A 19,034-nucleotide genomic window follows, 5' to 3' on the forward strand; every position below is an offset into this window, starting at 1 on the left:
AACTTTGCAAACTGAAAAACATGTTTTAGATAAAAAGAGTTATTTGGGATAGTGTACTGACTAAGTATAATTTTAACAATTTTGTGTTATCCTGTTTGGCTATTTCTGTGCAATCTGGTACTTTTCAAATCTTTGTTTTTAACTGTTTCTGTGATGTAACGCCATTATGCTTCAAGTTAAATACTTTTGCTGATAATTGGCTGCACTGGTCTATGCATGAAGTTGTCTGTCAATGTTAAAGCAATATGGCAGGGAATGTGTCAGAAAGAGTTCTTCCCTGCCCTGCCCAAATGATAGTCAAGGTGCTGACAGGGCCCATACAGAAAATATAAGGTCCTATGCCATTTCAAAATGTTACTGCTATTCTAGCAATATAGGTTCATTGCTATTATAATTTATTATATAATAAGTAGTTTATTTCTTATATGATGTTTGTACCTGATTATTCATAGGACAAAGCTCTTCTCTCTTTTCTGCACTGTAAATCTCTATTGCATGTTCTGCACATGAAACTCCCCTTGCTGTCAACAGGTTAAGTGCAGAATATGCAAAGTGGACTTGAGAGGAGAATTTTGCAAATAATAGATGAAATTCACTTCCACCCCCATTATCCCTGAGATCTGAGCTTTTGTGTGGAATCCTTGAATAGATTGAGAAGGTGGAATACACACACACACACACACACACACACACACACACCCCAAGTTACAGGAAGTCCACAGAGATACAGCACAACCCTCTACCACCTATTGGGTAGATTCAGAGCCAGTGGTGAATTCAGTAGCCCTAAACCTCCTTTAGTGGAACATATTTGGCTAACCTTAAGCTTAACGTTAAGTTAAATTCCGAGGTTCTTACTCAAAGTGAATGGCTATTTACATGAGTAGAAACAATGAAAAGTTTGTAAGGGCCTTAGGCTTTGGCTCCTAAGAATGGTACAACATTTTCTAAATTTTCTTTCAAATGTTTCCCTAATGCTGTCCTCCTGAAGCAGCATGGATTACAAGTATGAAAAATAGGAATAACTTTGTAGTAAACCAAGCACACATACCTGTGTATAATGAGTGCAAACAGGACCAGAACATCTGTAAGGACAATAGGGATTGCATTCCTGAGGATAAGGGAAGGTGAAATCTCTCACTTCATCATACCATGCTTGGACATGAAATGTTGGAGGCCTATATCTATAAAAAACCCAACAATGTTTAATCACCATACAACAACCACTATACAACAACCCTGAAAAAAACATATCTTGAATCACTCTGGTTTTAAATAAGAAATAGATTTTCTTATGATTCAAAATTGTTTGAGAGATAAAATGGTATTTTAAACTACCTTCCCCAATGTGCCCCCAAATTCTGTCCAATTGATGGAAGAAGGCTTGCAGGTCCATGTTCCCACAGACAAGTTTCAGCCCAGGATTCTGCAGATCTCTCCAACTCTACATCCCACACCTATGGTTCAAGGGAAAAATAAAGATAGGCATGACCTTCTTAGGTATATTTCATGGCTATTTCATGTATTTGAAAAGAATCTCACCAAAACTATTTTTTTATTTTAAAGTTTCTTGTTTTTCAGTGAAAAAGACAGCTTTAAATAGCTCATGCCCCATTTGGATTATGTAAGAAAAACATCTTTATAAAACCAAGAAGTAATAGAAATATTTTCACAATTTTTCCCCTCCTTTAAACAAATGCAGCAGCATTGTGCACTGCGGGAAAGAGAAACTATGAAATTGACAAGCTTAGTTCAACTTTCCGGGCAGAATTAGATATTTCTTATGTAGTACTAGACACATTCTTAGCCAAAAGGGTATTATCCAACACACTTTCAGCATATGTTTTTTTCTCGTAAACCAATAATGTATCTGAAATTGAAGGGTTTTTCTCCTCCTTTTTCATGATCAGCTTTTATTGAAATAACATCCAATGCAAATACCTACTTGAGGAATTGTGTGAGCTTCCAGAATCTAAACAAAATGTCTGTCTTGGCTGTATAGTTAGGATGGTAAAAATAGGTTATGGTCAGCATGTGAAGCAATTCACTATGCCATTAAATGGAAAATATTTCTGTCCATTCCAAACTGTTTTAGAAAAGTAAAATAAACTGATATATGAATTGTGGTCTGTTTATCACAATGTCCTTTGGAAGCAATTGTCGGAGTAAACTTTTTGCTGAGAGGAAAACAGAAACTCAGAAGTTTCCTTCTCCTTCCTAACACATATGAAAACCCACCTTTTCTGTGATGCATATCATTTGTAGAGATGACACTTCACTGTGTTTGTATCGTCTGTACTGCACTAACCATGCGGTACCAGTTTTAAAAGAGGCTTTTGTCAAAGTGTAGCAGGTATCTCCTTTTTTAGTTCTAGCACCATCTTAATGCTGCCTGACTTCTCTCTCTTAACTGGTAGTTACAGAAACTGTTTCTAAATATTTGAAAGGTTATGTTTGATTGACTGGAGCTGAAATTCCTCAGGTCAGCAGACTTCAATATTTACTTCCTGGAAATATATTTGTTGATGGTAAACAAAGTTATTCCTTTGTATGTTCAGTGGAACAGTTTCTTAGAAATGAGTTTGGGTTATCCAAAATAAAATTTGTTCAGTGCTTCCTAACTCCATTTCCCATGCCAAAGCTGGAGGTGCAATCTAAAATCTATAGCGAAGCTAAAAATTGAAAACTCTAAGCTAGAGCTGAAGAAGATAGAGAAATATCTGGTTACTAAGGTTATCTGGTTACTAATATGACATGTCCAATAAAATTCAGCCAAATTTCATGGGTCATATCATATCTTCATTCAATGTCTCATGTGTCATCATATCTTCCTATAAGGTTGCAGATCTGGTTGTTTGTAACCATAGTAACCAGATATTTATAACAAGTTTAGCATACTTTTGGTTATGCAAACATTTTACCAAGAAGTTTAGAGACTTTTAACACAGTGTATCTCCCATTTCAATAAAAATTTGATTATAGCATTTCCAGTCTCTGAATACTGTTTCTCAGGGCACAAAAACTTCTTTCAAGAAGTCTAACACAATGGCTTCTATCTTGTCTTTATCATCATCATGAAACCTCAAAGTCGAGGATGATTGGATTGTCCATTTCAAATTATCTGTGGGTCCGCTGATGGCTGATATGCCCATTATGGAATAGCAGATTCTGCCATATTGCAGATGTGTGTTTCTGAGCAGGGTAGGTGAACCTAGTATACTGGTTCTGGCCATAGCAAGCTCTTTCTGTGGCTTCTGTTTTTCCGTTACATGTAGTCGCATCTGATTCTCGAAGTGCTGAGTTCCCTGCCTGAAGCAGTATGTCCATTGTTGTCCACCATGGGTTATGCATTCCTATAAGTTCATGCCAATGTTGCATTTCCTCATATTAGCCTTGATGATGTCCCTGTAGTGTTTTTCTGCCTTCCTCTGGTGCATGTTTGCCTTGGCTGAGTTGAGAGTAGACGACTTGTTTTGGCAGTCTGGAATCAGGCTTCCAGACAATGTGACCTGCCCAATGAATGGTTTTAATGACATTAAAGAATCCACACATACCATGGGTTTCAGCGAGAAGTTGAAGCTCATTCCATTTATTCAGCCACCATCTGTTCTTCAGGTCACAAATTCTTTTTTGGATCTCTGCCTTTGCTGGTTCAGGAGCTGACTTCTTTTGCACAGAGTTGATGTTGTTCTGCCAGACACAAAAGGCCTTATGTCTGTGATTGATCAAGTCTTGTATCTCCTGATCATTTTCGTCAAACGAGTCCTGATGTTTCTTGGTAGAGAACCCTTGTGTGTCTTCGCAGGCAATGAGAATGCTAGATTTGAGGGCATCCCAGGTGCTGCGGTCACATTCCGGTTGCCTTTTTTTTAAAAGATTTGTCTGTTTTTTGCTGAGGCATTGGCGGAAGAGATTGTGCTTTGTTGGATCCTTGAGTGCCTCTATGTTGATTTTCTGTCTGCATTATTTCCGTTGCAGCGGTAGTTTAGGGGCCAGTCTGATGGTCATGATCAAGCGAATGAGACGATGATCAGTCCAGCAGTCATCGCTTCCAGTCATGGCTTGAGTAATATGGACATCTTGGCAATCCTATGCCCGGATAACGACATAGTCCCTCAAATGCCAGTGCTAAGATTGTGCATGTTGCCATGATGGCTTGCATTTGTTTCGCTGGTGTAACAAGGTGTTAGTTACAAGTTCATGTTCTGCAAATTTGGTCAGGAGGAGGATGCCATTTGAATTGATCTTTCCTACACTTTCCTTCCTGATGATTCCATTCCATAGTTTCAAGTCCCATCTGACTCTAGCATTAAAGTCGCCAAGAAGGAGGACCCAACTTGTCACTGGTACACCAGAGAGGACTTGATCAATGCTGGTATAAAATTCTTCTTTGGCATAATCATCGGCATTAAGTGTCAGGGCATATGTACTAATAACAGCAGCATATTGGTTCGTGGCAAGTTTCAATCAAAGAGTCATAAAGCTTTAGTTGATTAAAATAGGGAGCTCGTTAAATTGGTTGACAAGTTCAGTTTTGATGCCAAATCCAACTCTATGAGTTGGACACTTTACTTCAGATTTTCCTTTCCAGAAGAAGGTATATCCCCCTCCTCGTTCCTTGAGCTGCCCCTCTCCTGCTTATCAGATCTTGCTCTGGGCAGCGATATTGATGTCATATTGCCTAAATTCTAGAGCCACAGTACAAAGCTCTGGATGACCAGCATCAGATTAGTCCATGACATTCCACGTCCCAAATTTGATTAAATGACTTTGCTGATTTTAATCGCTACAAGATGATTCCTCTGGATGCAGTAATCCAGATGGAAGGTGTGAGACAGGCTATGTTTGGGGTACCTTTTCTAACCCCTCCCCATGTGAGGTGAGCAGAGTGGATCCTAAAAAGGACTGCTCAGTCACAGTTACAGTTGCTGAAAACACACTCCTGCCTCATCCGAGTGCTTAATGACAATCTTGTAATTGCCACCTCTATGCCAGTTTATGACTAGGAGTCCCTAGACATCACAATCCTGCTCCCATTGCTATTAGCTGAGGTATGTGCTGGTAGGTATTTGAGGTATGTGTTGGTAGGTAGTGATTCCATGAAAGACGTCCAAACGTGGATTCTTTTAATGTGAAGAAACCGTTGTCTCACCAAGAATCTGTGGGGAAACTGGTGAGCAAGATCTTAATCCAATGGCAATGAGACCAAGATAATCAAGAGGTCTTGCTCTGCTGCAGCCTATATCCACTTTCACAGACATTGAGGATATTAGTGTCAACCTCTGCCTGATCTGTTATCTTTAACCATTACTCTTATCAATATACCAATAAGACATCTTAATGGTAAGTTTGGGCCCCCAAACTGTAATGGTTATTGTAACAGAATCAGGATACTAATGATGGAAAAGACCTTTCAAGTAATCTAGGGCAGATCCTAAAGCCCATTGAAGTCAATAGGATATTTTTCCTTACTCTGTGGGCTTTGCATCAGAGGTCCTTAGTCCATCACTTTGACAAGTCAGGGTTATAGTAAATGCATTTGGTCCTGTCTAAATTTAAGTGTCATAAACACCAAGGTTCCTTCCCTCTCTTTGGGAAAACATCTACTAGACCTTACAGTCAGGAAATTTTACCTGATGCTAAGCCTAAATCTTTCTTCTTTTTGACCTATAGATCCTAGTTACAGCTGTTTGTGCCACCATAAATATATTCTATTCCTTCTTATTGCATCTGCCTTTAAAAAATGGGTAGACTATCATGTTTTCTATACACAGTTAGCTCTTTTAATCTTGCCTTATAAATTAACAGCAGTATAACTTCTGTAGCATTCAGAGATGGTGTCATAACTGGGTAATGCTGCAGCATAAATGTCACAACTCTGTGCTTTTGCTATGTGCATTTTGACATGCTACCACATTCATGTCTGCTCAGAATTTTGCTATATTTAGATTTAGTTCAGTGAACTTGTACATAGCTGGTTCAAGCTGGTTCATATATTTTCTGAACTCTGTGCCCAGTCCAAATTTAAATCCAAACTGCACTCTAAACAATTACCCATATGGATGGTCTTATTAAATGAATCTTAGGGATGTGCTTACACATTTTAGGAATGTGATTATACAAAAACAAAGTGTAATCTTCCTTTCTGCAAATCTCTAGAATATTCTGTCTTCACAGCAAACTAACTTTCATTTTATTATTTAAAGAACCCCCAAAACTATATTTACTTTCTATTCCAAAAACCTCATTATGTATTCTCTTCTAAAAGCAGTCACACAAAGGAATTTTACCATCTTCTTTTTCAGAAGTTTCAAATACTTTATGCAGTTAATCAAATTCTGATTTACTGCCAAATCTAATCAAGTTAGGTCTGTCTGTATCTGCTGGCGAGCAAGACCTAAAGATGATGCATAAGTGACTTTTAATAGATTTTCTGGAGAGAATGACGACATGTATCCATCCATTGTTCTGCAAGAACAGTGTCTGATGAAAACATTTATTAATTGTCACCACTGAGGACAGTGGAACTGCACTCCAGGGCACTGCTGAGATTGGAGGTCTTCAAAAAGTTTCTGAAATGTTTCCATTTTTCAAAATGCTTTCTGGCCAGAAGGTATAGAGCGGTGTTCTCGTCTCCTTTGTCCGCATTACAAAATATCCTTCTTCTGTCCACCGAAGATAGGAATGCACAATTCTTCCTGCTCTGAAACTACATCCTCAGCTGCAGTTGAGAAATACTCTGCATGGCTGAGCAGAGTGAGCATAAAGAAGGCCTTTGCAGGCTCCCAGTCTTAGAACAGCTCTAGGCTGGTCCAGTTTCCTGGATTAGGTTGCTTTAACTTGAACCAGCTGTCAATGGACTCAAGGAAACATTCAAGCAGCAGGGGTTTACTGAAGTTCAGGGATGCTTTAGGCATACCCCCCCCCAGCCACTGCACATACTCCAGCAACAAGAGAATAGTGGATTAAGAGCCATTGTAGCAGCTCTATTCCAACTGAGGATCCATCTGTGCATGCAAGATCCTCTAAGGCCTGAATCTACAGAGTTAGGGCTGGTCTGTTGTGGCAGAGCAGCTCAGAACAGCCAGAGTGTGACCTAGGATTGGGACCTCAAAGGTTCATAATGGACCACATTCTGAAGACTATGAATACGTAGCAACTCTAGATTTTTGTGTTATAGGGTTAAAGCTGTGGCCTCAGGGTAAATGATCCCTGGATTCTGTTTTTTATATTAGCAACTGGTGCCTCCAACTGGAAATCTTCAGGAAAACAAACAATCCACACAATATGAAGGGAACTGCAGTAACACTGAAACCCTTTAGTCAGACTGGGATTTTGAAGTTATGAAATGGTATATGCCACAAGGTGGCACATTTATTAGATAAAGGCAGAGAGGATGAGGAATTTAGATTGGAGGTTAAAAAAAATATTCAGCAAATGAAACAGATAAATAGCAAGTGCCTTAGAAAAATCTATAGCCAATTTAGTGAGTTTAGAGTGGCCACGCACTCCATTTACAAATGGAAAAACCTCAAAGAATCACTCTACCCTGCTGCTCAAGTTGCTTTGCTGGAGTGTCTGCAGCCCCGGCAAGATTTTTATACGGGGTTTCTCCTTCAGTGGTTTGGTGGCACCAGCAGTAAGGGTGAGTAAGGCCCAGTTGTGTAGGTGCTGCGACAGTGTCGCTTCTCTCTTGGGTTTCTCCCTGCATATCCCAGTCTGGAAGCTTCTTGCTCTAAAATGGATGGTAGGGAGGTGATATCACCTCTCTTTGGCCCTTTCTTTCCTACCTACAAAGGACAGTCATAGGAGAGAAGCTCAGAGTCTTCAGTCCCTGATATATACTAGCAGCTGAGAAGAGGTGACAACCAGAGTTGAGCTGGTCAAAAATTCTTGGTCAACATTTTTTTTTTTTTTTTTTTTAAACAAAAGGCTTTTCAACTAAAAAGGAAAAATTTAATTTAAAGTGTCTTCTCTCAAAAAGTTAAAATTTTTCATAACACCAAAAACTAGAAAATTGAAATAAATCATCAGTTTTCAGCTAAAAATTTTGAACTTTCACGTTCTTGATTAATTTTTTTTTAATTAAAAAAAAATTCCAACCAGCTCTAAGTGAGAGGAAACACAAGTTAAATAAAAAATTAAATATTTTTTTCCTCAAGGAAGTTAACTGGAGTCAGGACATCAGTATTTGGCACAATAAAATAAACCTCTTTAATCTGTTTGATAACTGGATTATATAATTTATCAACTACTTTCTTATAATAGCTCTGATAACTTCTACAAAGTCCTACAAGTAACAGAAATCATTTGATGCCTAAAATTAAGTCATTTTTATTTCAATGCATTTGCAAAACATATGAGTTTCTTAATAGCTGATGGCAACTCTCAAAAATCAGATAATCCATATCAACATCAGAGAAGGTCTATGAAAAATGTGTCATGAAAATTCCAGAAATTAATACACCCATTTAGTTTTGAATAAGGTTTATAAAAAGGATAAACCTTTGTTAAGCAACCACTTAAATGATTACCTGTATCACCTTTCTTAGGGTTCTTTTAATTTCAATTGCTTAAGAAAGAAAAAGGACTTAATAGTTTAAACCAATTTTATAGAGTTTATTACATATCTGTAACAATAGCAACTATTAGCATAAGATATAAAAAGGAAAAGTGATATTGGATGATTGATATTTTAGCTAACACTATCCAGAAAATTGGTTGATATAACCTTTTGTTCAGGTTTTCAGAATCAAAATTACACAGCCACAATAGAAAATAGCACATATTCAATTACTATCTTGAGAAGGTAACTTTGTTTAGATTTTTGATTAAGAGCTGGTCTACACTACAGACTTTTGTCAACCAAAGTCAGTTTTTTGCACCAAAACAGTAGTGGTGTACACACTACAATCCCCTCCCCACCCACCAACCCAACTCCCCTGTTTTTGAAAATAAATACCACCTCAATGAGCAGCGTAGAGCTTTTTGCGCCAATCTTCTAGTGACAACACATCAGTGTAGACCACGCGCTTAGTTATGTTGTGGTAAATGGCCTCCAGGTGTTCCACAATGCCCATCATGACTGCTTTGATCATCAGTTTAAACTCCACTGCCCTGCAGCCATCCACCCCTCCTCCTTTAAAGTCCTGGGAATTTTTGAAATTCCACTTCCTGCTTGGTTGGCGTGGACTGCCTGACAATGGCAGCTCCATGCATCAAACATTTTCCCCGCCTGGACACACCAGAGCTTCTTGATCTGATCAGCATTTTAGGGAGAGGAGGTTGTGCAGTCCAAGATGTGCTCCAGCAAAAAGAACTTTGATACCTACAGTCAGATTTCTTGTGGCTTGGTGGAGAAGGGCTATGAATGGGACATGCTGCAGTGCTGTGTGAAAATTAAGGAGCTGTGGCAGAGGTACCAAAAGGCTAAGGAGTCAAACAGTTGCTCTGGTGCAGAGCCAAAGACCTGCTGCTTCTATAAGGAGCTGGAAGCCATCCTAGATGGTGACCCCAATTCCACTGCCAAGAGACCCGTGGATACCTCCATGGGCCCAGAGACAGAGGACACTGGATTCAGCTCCAATGAAGAAGTCAGACGAGGAGATCAAGTTGGAGGATGATGTGGAGCAGGGAATAGGATCATTTGAAGACGTGGGGAGTTAGGACCTCTCCTCAACCCTGAGGGGTTCGAGCCAGTTCTAGCCCTCCAGCTCTGTCATGCAGGACGCAAGAGAGGGGAGATCTGGTAAGTGATTTTTTTGGAGCTGGTGCTGCTGAGTTACATTATACAACTGGTTGAAGAGATAGAAATGCATAAAAGTAGCTGAGTTTGCATGTGCTTCCCATTCCCCTGTGCAGTAGGCAGTGCATTGGAAAAGTGTCTTAATGGGAATCTTTCAGAGAGATCTCTAGGAAACTTTCCTGGACGTACTCGCCCATCCTGTGTCAGAGATTCTTTAATTCTTTCCATGGTAGAAAACTTTCCTGTGCCAACCAACAATCACATGTGCAGGGACCAAAGTGGCACACAGGAAAGCAGCTTAGGGACCTGGTTTGAAGCTGCTCGCATGGAGGAGATGCACCCTAGCATCCCTGCTTATTGATATCAGCTTCTATGGCCCATGCCTCGAAAATGGTGGCACAATTTGAAATTTTAATCCCTATTCCCTTTCATCAATATCCCGAACAACCAACCAGAACTTTTTCCACAGCTTCAGTGTCCCCTTCCCCCCGGGCACAACTTAGGCAATCATCAAGCTGTGCACTTGTCAGAGGATAATGAGAGAGGTATTTTACAGTAATGCTATAAGTGCACTGACTATCATACTTCTGTCCATTGTTTATTGTGCATCTACAGCTTTCTACAGGGAAAACTGCTATACACCCACTGAGTGCCTGCAGCTGATAAGAAAATGACCATGGAAAGCAAAGAGGAGATGTTCCAAGAACTCTTCTAGTCCTCGGAGGCAGAAAAAGAAAAATGGGCATGGCGACACAGTGTGACCAAAAATCAAAAAAATGATAGGCAGGATAGGAAGGAAAACCAGGAGTGAGTGATAGCAGGTCACAAGCTCATGATAAAAGCCATGGAGGAGTGAACAGAGCTGCTAAAGTCTCTCATAACACTGCAGACTGAATTCATGCATGCTCGCCCCCCTTGCAGCCAATCCAGAACTGCTTTCCATGCTCTCCCCAAACTTCACCCACACATTCCTACCAAACTCCTGGCCCATCTCAGTCTCCTGTTCACTCCACCCCTTCAGACAGCTTCCAGAATGATAGCTGAACTTACACCCAGCTATCATAGCTCACACTGCCCCTCACTGTTTTCTCCCCTCCAGCCCAGCTTTGTGTGTGTGTTGTGAATAATTGTTATTTAATAAAGACTCTGTACTACTCTGTAATACTCTGTAAAGAATAAGCAGTGTTTGTCTCATGCACAGGGTGGTTGCAGCTTACATTGATGCAGTACAAGCTGGATAGCAGTCATAGCATGGCACAGTGCTGTTTACAAAGACACCTTATTGGTGCTCATTGTCAAAATGGTTTCTCAAGGACTCCCTAATTCGAATGGCCTCTTTTTGTGCCCCCCTAATAGCCCTGACATCTGGCTGTTCACAGTCAGCCACAAGGCGATCTTCTTTGTGCTCCACCCAGGGGGAAACTTTTCACCCTTAGCTTCACAAATATCATGGACCACAGCTGCGGCTATAACCATGTGAATGTTTTCCTCATTTAGATCTAACCTGTCATAAAGGCATCATCAGCGAGCTTTTAATCTACCAAATGCACATTCAACAATCATCCAGCTTTTGGCCAACCTGTTATTGAAGTGCTCCTTGTTGCTATCCAGACTGCATGTATAAGGCTTCATAAGCCATGGCAGTAAGGGGTAGGCTGGGTCTCCCAGAAGCACAATGGGCATTTCAACTGCCCCATTGGAATCTTTTTGTTTAAAAAGAAAGTCCCTGTTTGCAGCTTTCTGTACTGGCCAGTGTTCCTGAAGATGCAAACATCATGCACCTTCCCTGACTAACCCATATTGATGTCAGTGAAATGCACACATGATCCACAAGTGCCTACAGTACCACAGAGAAGTATCCTTTTCTATTGATGTACTCCGTTGCAAGATGGTACTGGGCCAAAATTAGGATATGCATGCCATCTATCACCCTGCCACAGTTAGGGAATCCCATCGCTCCGAAGCCATCTACTATTGCACACACATTTCCAAGACTCCCAGTTCTTCATAACAGAATGTGATTAATGGCCCTGCACACTTGCAGTAACAGCACCAAAGGTGGACTTCCTGACCCCAAACTGGTTAGCGACAGACTGGTAGCAGTCTGGAGTTACTAGCTTCCACACAGCAATCACCACATGCTTCTCCTCCGAGAGGGCAGTTCTCATTTTGGTGTCCTTGCACCGCAGGCCAGAGGTGAGCTCTGCACAGAGTTCCATGAAGGTGGCTTAGTGCATTAGAAAGTTCTGCAGCCACTGCTCGTCATCCCAGACTTTCATAATGATGCGATCCCACCTCTCAGTGCCTGTTTCACATTCCCAAAAGCAGCGGTGTACCATGTGCAGATGCTCCGTGAATGCAAACAGTAATCCAGCGTTGTTTGCATGGCACACAGTGGGTCAGGTGCCTCGGATTCCAGTTCCGATTGAGAGCTTGTGATTCATTGCATGAGCAACTCCACTGTGTTCAGAACACTGACAACAAGAGTGGAGAGCAGTGCAAGATCCATCCTTTCAGATAGAAATGGCGGGTGCACAGGAAACTGGGGCTGCTGAAAAATACCGTAAAATGTAGTTGGAAACCCAAGGAATGACAGGATGGAAATCACTGCATCATGGGACATTGAGCCCACACCCATGATGCATTGTGTTCCTCTCCACCTTCCCACAACTCCAAGCGGCAAAAGGTGGTGAGTTGCACAGTGGGATATCTACCCACAGTGCATTGTTCTCACTGTCAATGCTAGGGCACCAACTTTGGACGCGCTGCGGCGCCACAACGAGTACTGTGTGAACAGGCACAAGCATTGTAATTACAGAGCTTTTTGATCATTGCTGCAACTTGCATTGACAACACTTTCTAGTGTAGATAAGGCTTAAGAAGCCCTCAGAATAGGGCCTCACTTGTGCCAATTATCAACTCCAGTGTTGCTGACATAATAAAGGAAAACAATCCAAAGCTAGATCAGAAAACATTTTGGTCAATTACTTACATGGCAACTCACCAAGTTGTTCTTCCCAATAAATCTATAGTAATTAACCCTTTTAATCCATTTTCTAATGAATAAGATTAACCCCAGGATCTGAAAAATATTCTTAACTGCCTAAACTAAACTCCTACATTTATGATAGTAAATACACTCATTTTGTATAGTCTAACTTGATAGCAAAAGCATGCCTGATTGCGAACATTAGCCTTACTTCTTCACTTTGCCACTTAAACTAAAAAAGCAAAACAAAAAAATATAAATGCAACCTCTTTCTTTCCTCACAGGTTTCCCCAGGAGGTCATTAAAGTTTACAATATTTTGCCCAAAGGCGTATCACTTATAGTTGACTTCTCTTTTATACACATTTTAATTATAACATTAACTTCCATCAAGTTCCCCATTTTACTACTGTATCTGGCACATCATAGAATATCAATGTTTGATATTAATTTAATATGATTTTTAATTCATTCACTGACAGGAAAAGAGAGGAAATGAGCTGTCCTGATGAAAAACTAAAATTTAAATTAAAAATAGACAATTATTTGTCTGATTTTTGAGGGAATAGTTGCTGCTCTCTACGGGCTGAACTTACTCAATTGAACTGCAGTATCAAACCTATGACAGATTGATCTGTTTTGCAAATAATCCATTTTTTAAATTAAACCTTGTTACATTTTCTTTATAAGTGGCACTGAGCTGAGGAAAGATTTGGAGCCAACCAGAAATACACAAACACACACCAGCCATGCATGAAGTTACTCCGGAGTATTCAGGAGTCAAAGTAATTCTTCTCTGTAGTCTTTATGGGAGAAGACCTCAGCCATCTGCTTCGGAAGAGCTCTGTTATAAAATAAGTAATACAATATAACCCCCACATGATATGTTCAATCCCCACAGACAACCTAAGTACCAAAAGCACCTGACTGTACCACTTGAGCTAAAAACTGACACATACTCTTATTCTCTGTATGGACCAACCAGCAGAAGACAGTACACTTAGCTACCATAGCACATTGCCAGAAAAATATGGTGATTTTCTTTTCAGTTAATGGATTCTTTTGGAAAGGAGAAAGGGGGGGATTGTGGAAAAGGTGGGGGAGGGCGAAAAACACATTAAGACCATGTCAGCTAGGAAGGGGTAACTGTCTTCTTGACATCAGGAAGTGCTATCCATCTACAGTACAGTGAAAAAAAGTACTTTTACTTCTCCATCAAAACTGAAAGGATTAATAGGAAGATTTTTTTAAATTTCATTTATTCTTGCTCTGGGCACTTTATAACAATTTCACATAAAATTATATCTTACACAGATATATTACTACACATTCAGTGAATTTAATAAATTATCCAGAAAACACAAAAGAATTAATCTTCTTACTAACAGTATCTATTGTCAAATCTCTCTCTCATTAATCCACCTCCTCCGACATGCCAGAATATAAGGATTTGTCTCCATGGGGACATCCAGGAAAATTAATCCAAATTATTTAAAGGTGTGACTGTGAAATGGTTTAGTTAAACCACATTAAATCCCTGTGAATATGATGTTATTTGGAATTAAAGTGGTCTAAATTTGGTTTACTTTAATTCACTCTGGAATTGGATTAAACTGAACTGAATTAGGACTGCTTTAATTCTGAATGAGGGTTTTCACTCAAGGGTTCAATGCAGTTTAACTAATCCACTTCAAATTCATACCTTTAGTTCATTTCAGATTAATATTCCTGGATGTCCCCATGTAGCCAATCCCTAAGTTTTTTTTTTTCCTGGTTCACGTCAGAACTCATATGGCATTCAGGAAGAAGACCTTCACTATACTGACCCAGGCCAATTGTACACTAGGAACTTACGTCAGTACAGCTACGTCTCTCAGGGGTGTGAATAATCCACACCCCCTTAGAAACAGATATACCGACCCAACCCGCATTGCAGACAGTGCTGGGTCGATGGAAGATTTCTTCTGTCAATTTAGCTCCTGCCTCTGGGGGATGTGGATTAGCTACACAAATAGGAAAATTCCAGTATCTAAACTGAAGCGATAGAGTAGTGTAGTTGCAGCGGTGCAGCTATGCTGCTGTAGTTTAAGTTCAAAATCCCCTACAAATCCCAGTCAACAGCCTGACTGCCACATAATTTGGAGATGTGGGAAGTGAAGAAGATGCCATTTTTTTCAGCTAACAAATTGAGATTGGTGAGAGAACTTGTCAGGCGCAGTCATCCTAAACTTTAGGCATTCCGGTGTTCAGCTCCCTATTTAAACTTTGTTAAGAAAAAAGTTTTATCGCATTGTCATAAAGTTCAAAAGTTCTTCTGCAACCACCATCAGCTTCACAGTTATTTAACCAAATATGATAGATCCATATCCTGGCTTTTGATGGCACTCTCAGGAAGATGATGGCCTAAATTTGTATTCTACAGCTACAAATATGCAGAAATTTTCACTCAGTACAAGGATTTTGACCAAAACTCAGCTGCATTTTACACAAACAACTCTACTGGAAGGAATGAAACTTACAAAAGCAATTGAAGGAGATTTCAGAGGAATTTGACAGATCACAGTCTGATGATGTTATTGTTATAGTGGAATCTGCCTTGAATTATTTAAAAATCAAAGAAATGGAACCACTCAGAGAAAACCAGACAACAATTCAGAGGAGCTATGTACTCTTTCCTTTGCTTAGCCAGCATGCCTGATCCCAAATACAGAGGCTGGGCCCAGAACATGAAGCAGCAGCTGAAACATGGGTAATGGAACATTATCTTGAGTTTTTTCCTTCTCTTGGAGCCTTTAAAATTGAAGTTCCAGATGTGATCAGGTGCTGAGAGGACCAGGTGGTTCAGTAGTTAAAACATCTGACCTGCTGCACCGTTTGTAATTACTTTAAAAATGTATGTGGTGAACAAATTTGACTTTTCTGGTTACCTATAAGAGGGCAAGCCAGTTACATATCAATATATACTTGAGTAGAAGACAATGCTACCTCTGGTACAAACACACATCAGTTCATACAGTGCAGCTCTTTCACAGTGGTGAAGAACCTGCTTAGCTGTCACAGACTGTGACTATCATGACAAAAAAAAATAGCTCTCGATGATATTCTTCACACCTACATGTCTGAAATAATACAGAGTCAAATTTTCATGATGACCTTTGCTTTTTCCTGTCCTTACCATTTGTGTATGCACATGATTGTGTAGCAAAATTCCAGTAGATACAGGTACTCAACTGGGAGTCTGAAAATTTTGTCCATACTGTTTTTCCATTTTAAAATCATTCATTCTATAAATACCCAATGAAAACTTGGCCCTAATACTTTGCTCAGTGGTAATGCTCAGCACTTTTATGGTTTGATTCCTACTAATCTCAATCCTCCTGTTGAATTAACTGAGCCCAACAACAAAACTCACTAGCCTACAACTATACATCTGTGGCGTTTGATCTTGTCACGTCTTAAAAGCTGTATAAGGTTGGATCGGGTCTGTACTTGAATGGTACTTCTCCAATGGGAAAAAAAAAAAAAAAAAAAAAAAAGTAGGCTATGGAAGATGTATATCCTTTGTATGCCAGGCTGCATCAGTTATTTCATCTCTTCTAGACCTGTTTCTGCAGTTTGGGTTCCATCCCTCCTTTTTGTCATTTATTTATTTATTTTAGTATAGCAGATGCAGATATTTCATTAATGAAATAGTAAGACTGGCACTAGAGTCATAAAATTCAGACATAATGGCCTCATCGCAAACTAAAGTCTGCTCGTGTGCATATAGGTATTACACCATTGTGATTCCTCAATTCCCATGGCTGAAAGGGGCTATTTTAACTTGTGCTGACAGCACCAAGTCCCAGGGGACTGTTATACTATTGGGTGATTACTGGAACACAGCATCTTTCTGCTTCTATTGCACTGCCTATTCCAGGAAGACACAGCATACTTTAACTAAAATATGGTGGAGGCAAAGAAAGTGGTTGGTTTTTTTCTCCTCTCTCATTGTGTCAATGAAATTTCATCTAGTGGTCCAGTTACAAGGGATTATCAGATTGGTGGAACTGGGATCTCTCTGCTCTGAAACAGTCATATTCTCAGTGGAATAATTTTTCTTATCTACTTTATAGTAAAATAGATTGGATTCAGTCTAATTGTATATTTTTCCATGAAGGCCAGGACTAATGCAGCATAACAAATACACAAACACGGATAGATTTGGCAGAGATCTCTGTCTGAGCGTCAGGCTGGTTTCACTGATCATAGTTCTAGAGGTGCTGGAGGAGAGTCAGACTGACCAAACTTGGATACCTCAATACTAATAAAAGCAAGCAGTGAGGTATTGCATTCAGTGTTGGTTGAGATGGTTAATACCTCCTTCTGGCAGTGCAGATGTCAGTTTCCCTCAAATATGTAGCTATTAAATACTCAGAAAGCCTCTCAACTGGCAATGTTGCCAAATGTACATCTGTAAAAATTTTAAAAATTTAAGAACAAGAAAATCTTCAAATTTGATTTTAACTTCAAAAATCAAACTATGTTTTTTTAGATGAAGCAGATGACAATGTTCTTAGGCAATAGAAGAAAACAAACATGACACATTCCCAAGTTGACCTGTTAAGAAAATGGGTTTTTTAGCTGAGGAACATTTAGACATTTTTTTTTTTTTTTTTTTAAAAAAACAAAAATCCAAAAAATTCTGGCTAAATTTGAAAATGCCACCACAGTGTCTCATGTGAGTTGTAGTTTGGGTGCCTACGAAACCAAACCATGGAATTCTAACATTCCTAACAGAGCCCTGGCTCAATATTCAAACACTGAACTGCAAAAATTACCCTCTTCACAGCAACTATTCTGAAGTATGGCAGCAGGGTGTGCAGCCACTTGCTTTCATTTCTTCCTGTTGCTACCATGTGCTCATTTATCTGTATAGGGCATCCTTTTTGTAGGTCAATGGGTAGAACACCAGCCGAAGATGAATAACACTCACAGGTGGCAGAGTTTCAATCCCTTTCCTTAGGACTTGCTTTTATCGATTTATTAAAAAGGGTTCCAAACAAACAAACAAACAAAAAAAGACACTCACGTGATTCCTATGATGCACGATTTTCCCTCACCAAGAGAAGATTGTGGTTCAGCCACGGAGCCCAACCCTTAGAGAAAATGGAAGCATGAGGCACCCAAACTACAACACACATGAGACAGTGTGGTGGCATTTCCAAATTTAGCCAGAACTTTTTGGATTTTGATTTTTTCCACCAAAAATGTCTAAATGTTCCTCAGCAAAAACCCCCAATTTTTAAAAACAAGTCTACTTGGAATGTGTCATGTTTGTTTTCTTCTCTTGCCTGACAGCTGCCTCTTCTGCTGCCTGATTGTGTACTTCCCATTCCAAATGAGGTGTGTGGTTGACTGGTCAGTTCATAACTCAGGTTCTACTGTACCTTATCTAAATAGTCTTTAACCTGTTTTTTCCTTATTTTGGCTTGTGTTCGCCTTCCCCTTTCATTGTTAATATTAATTGAGTTGCATATAAGCATCATTAATCTTTTTAGTGACGATTGAAACAAAATAGGCATTAACCACCTCAGCCTTCAATCCACTGCATTATGCCTTTTCTTTCCTTCTATGTATAGGAGAATTTCTATCTAGCTATGTTATTTCTGTATTCTACATCATTAGAAAGTGCTTTGGGATTCTCAGTTTGAAGGTGTTACAAGAGATGGTCTAGGTTTACTTAGCCCTGCCTCAGAGCAGGGAGCTGGACATGATGACCTCAAAGTCCTTCTAGCCTTACATTTCTATGAAAGTAAAAGAGCTGAAATTTAAACTCAATAAAGATGGAAATAAATAGAGTGAGTACCACTGAAAGAGAACATGTACCATGGCATAGTATAAATACCTTACTGCAGTACACGTTCTAAATATAGGAAATAGAGTCATAAAGTAAATACCATGGTACAGTATGGTTATTTACTTACTTTTTAATAGCTTTCACTGTATTCTTTAATACTAATCACATTGAGAAGGGGAAAAAGGAAGAATGAAATATTGGCTGAAAAATACCATGGTCAAATAAGCCAAAAATAAAGATAAAAATCAGCAACCTGACATCAGTGTATAATGCTAGTAAGAAAGACAAGGTGCCCCGAGCTTCACTTTATGACGACTATATGTTCTGTGTAACAATAAGTTGAATTTCATTGCACATCCCATCCAAAGATTTCAAAGCACTTTACAGACAGTTAATTCATCCTCTTAATATCATTGTTATATAGATAAATATTTTTTTTTGTTTTATGTTTGGGCACACTGA

General features: G+C 39.4%; 1 protein-coding gene across 1 annotated transcript in view; it reads right to left on the reverse strand.

The window, feature by feature from the left end:
- Positions 1-19,034, reverse strand: part of CRISPLD1 (cysteine rich secretory protein LCCL domain containing 1) — a 55,039-nt gene that overhangs the window by 25,929 nt on the left and 10,076 nt on the right. The window contains 2 exon segments of the mRNA XM_067553591.1: positions 1,052-1,184; positions 1,339-1,457. Coding sequence (XP_067409692.1) covers positions 1,052-1,184; positions 1,339-1,457 — 252 coding nt within the window.

The sequence above is a fragment of the Emydura macquarii genome, unplaced genomic scaffold, assembly GCF_026122565.2.
Source record: "Emydura macquarii macquarii isolate MOO-44397 ecotype Brisbane River unplaced genomic scaffold, CSIRO-AGI_Emac_v2 contig_1477, whole genome shotgun sequence".
NCBI lineage: Eukaryota > Metazoa > Chordata > Testudines > Chelidae > Emydura > Emydura macquarii.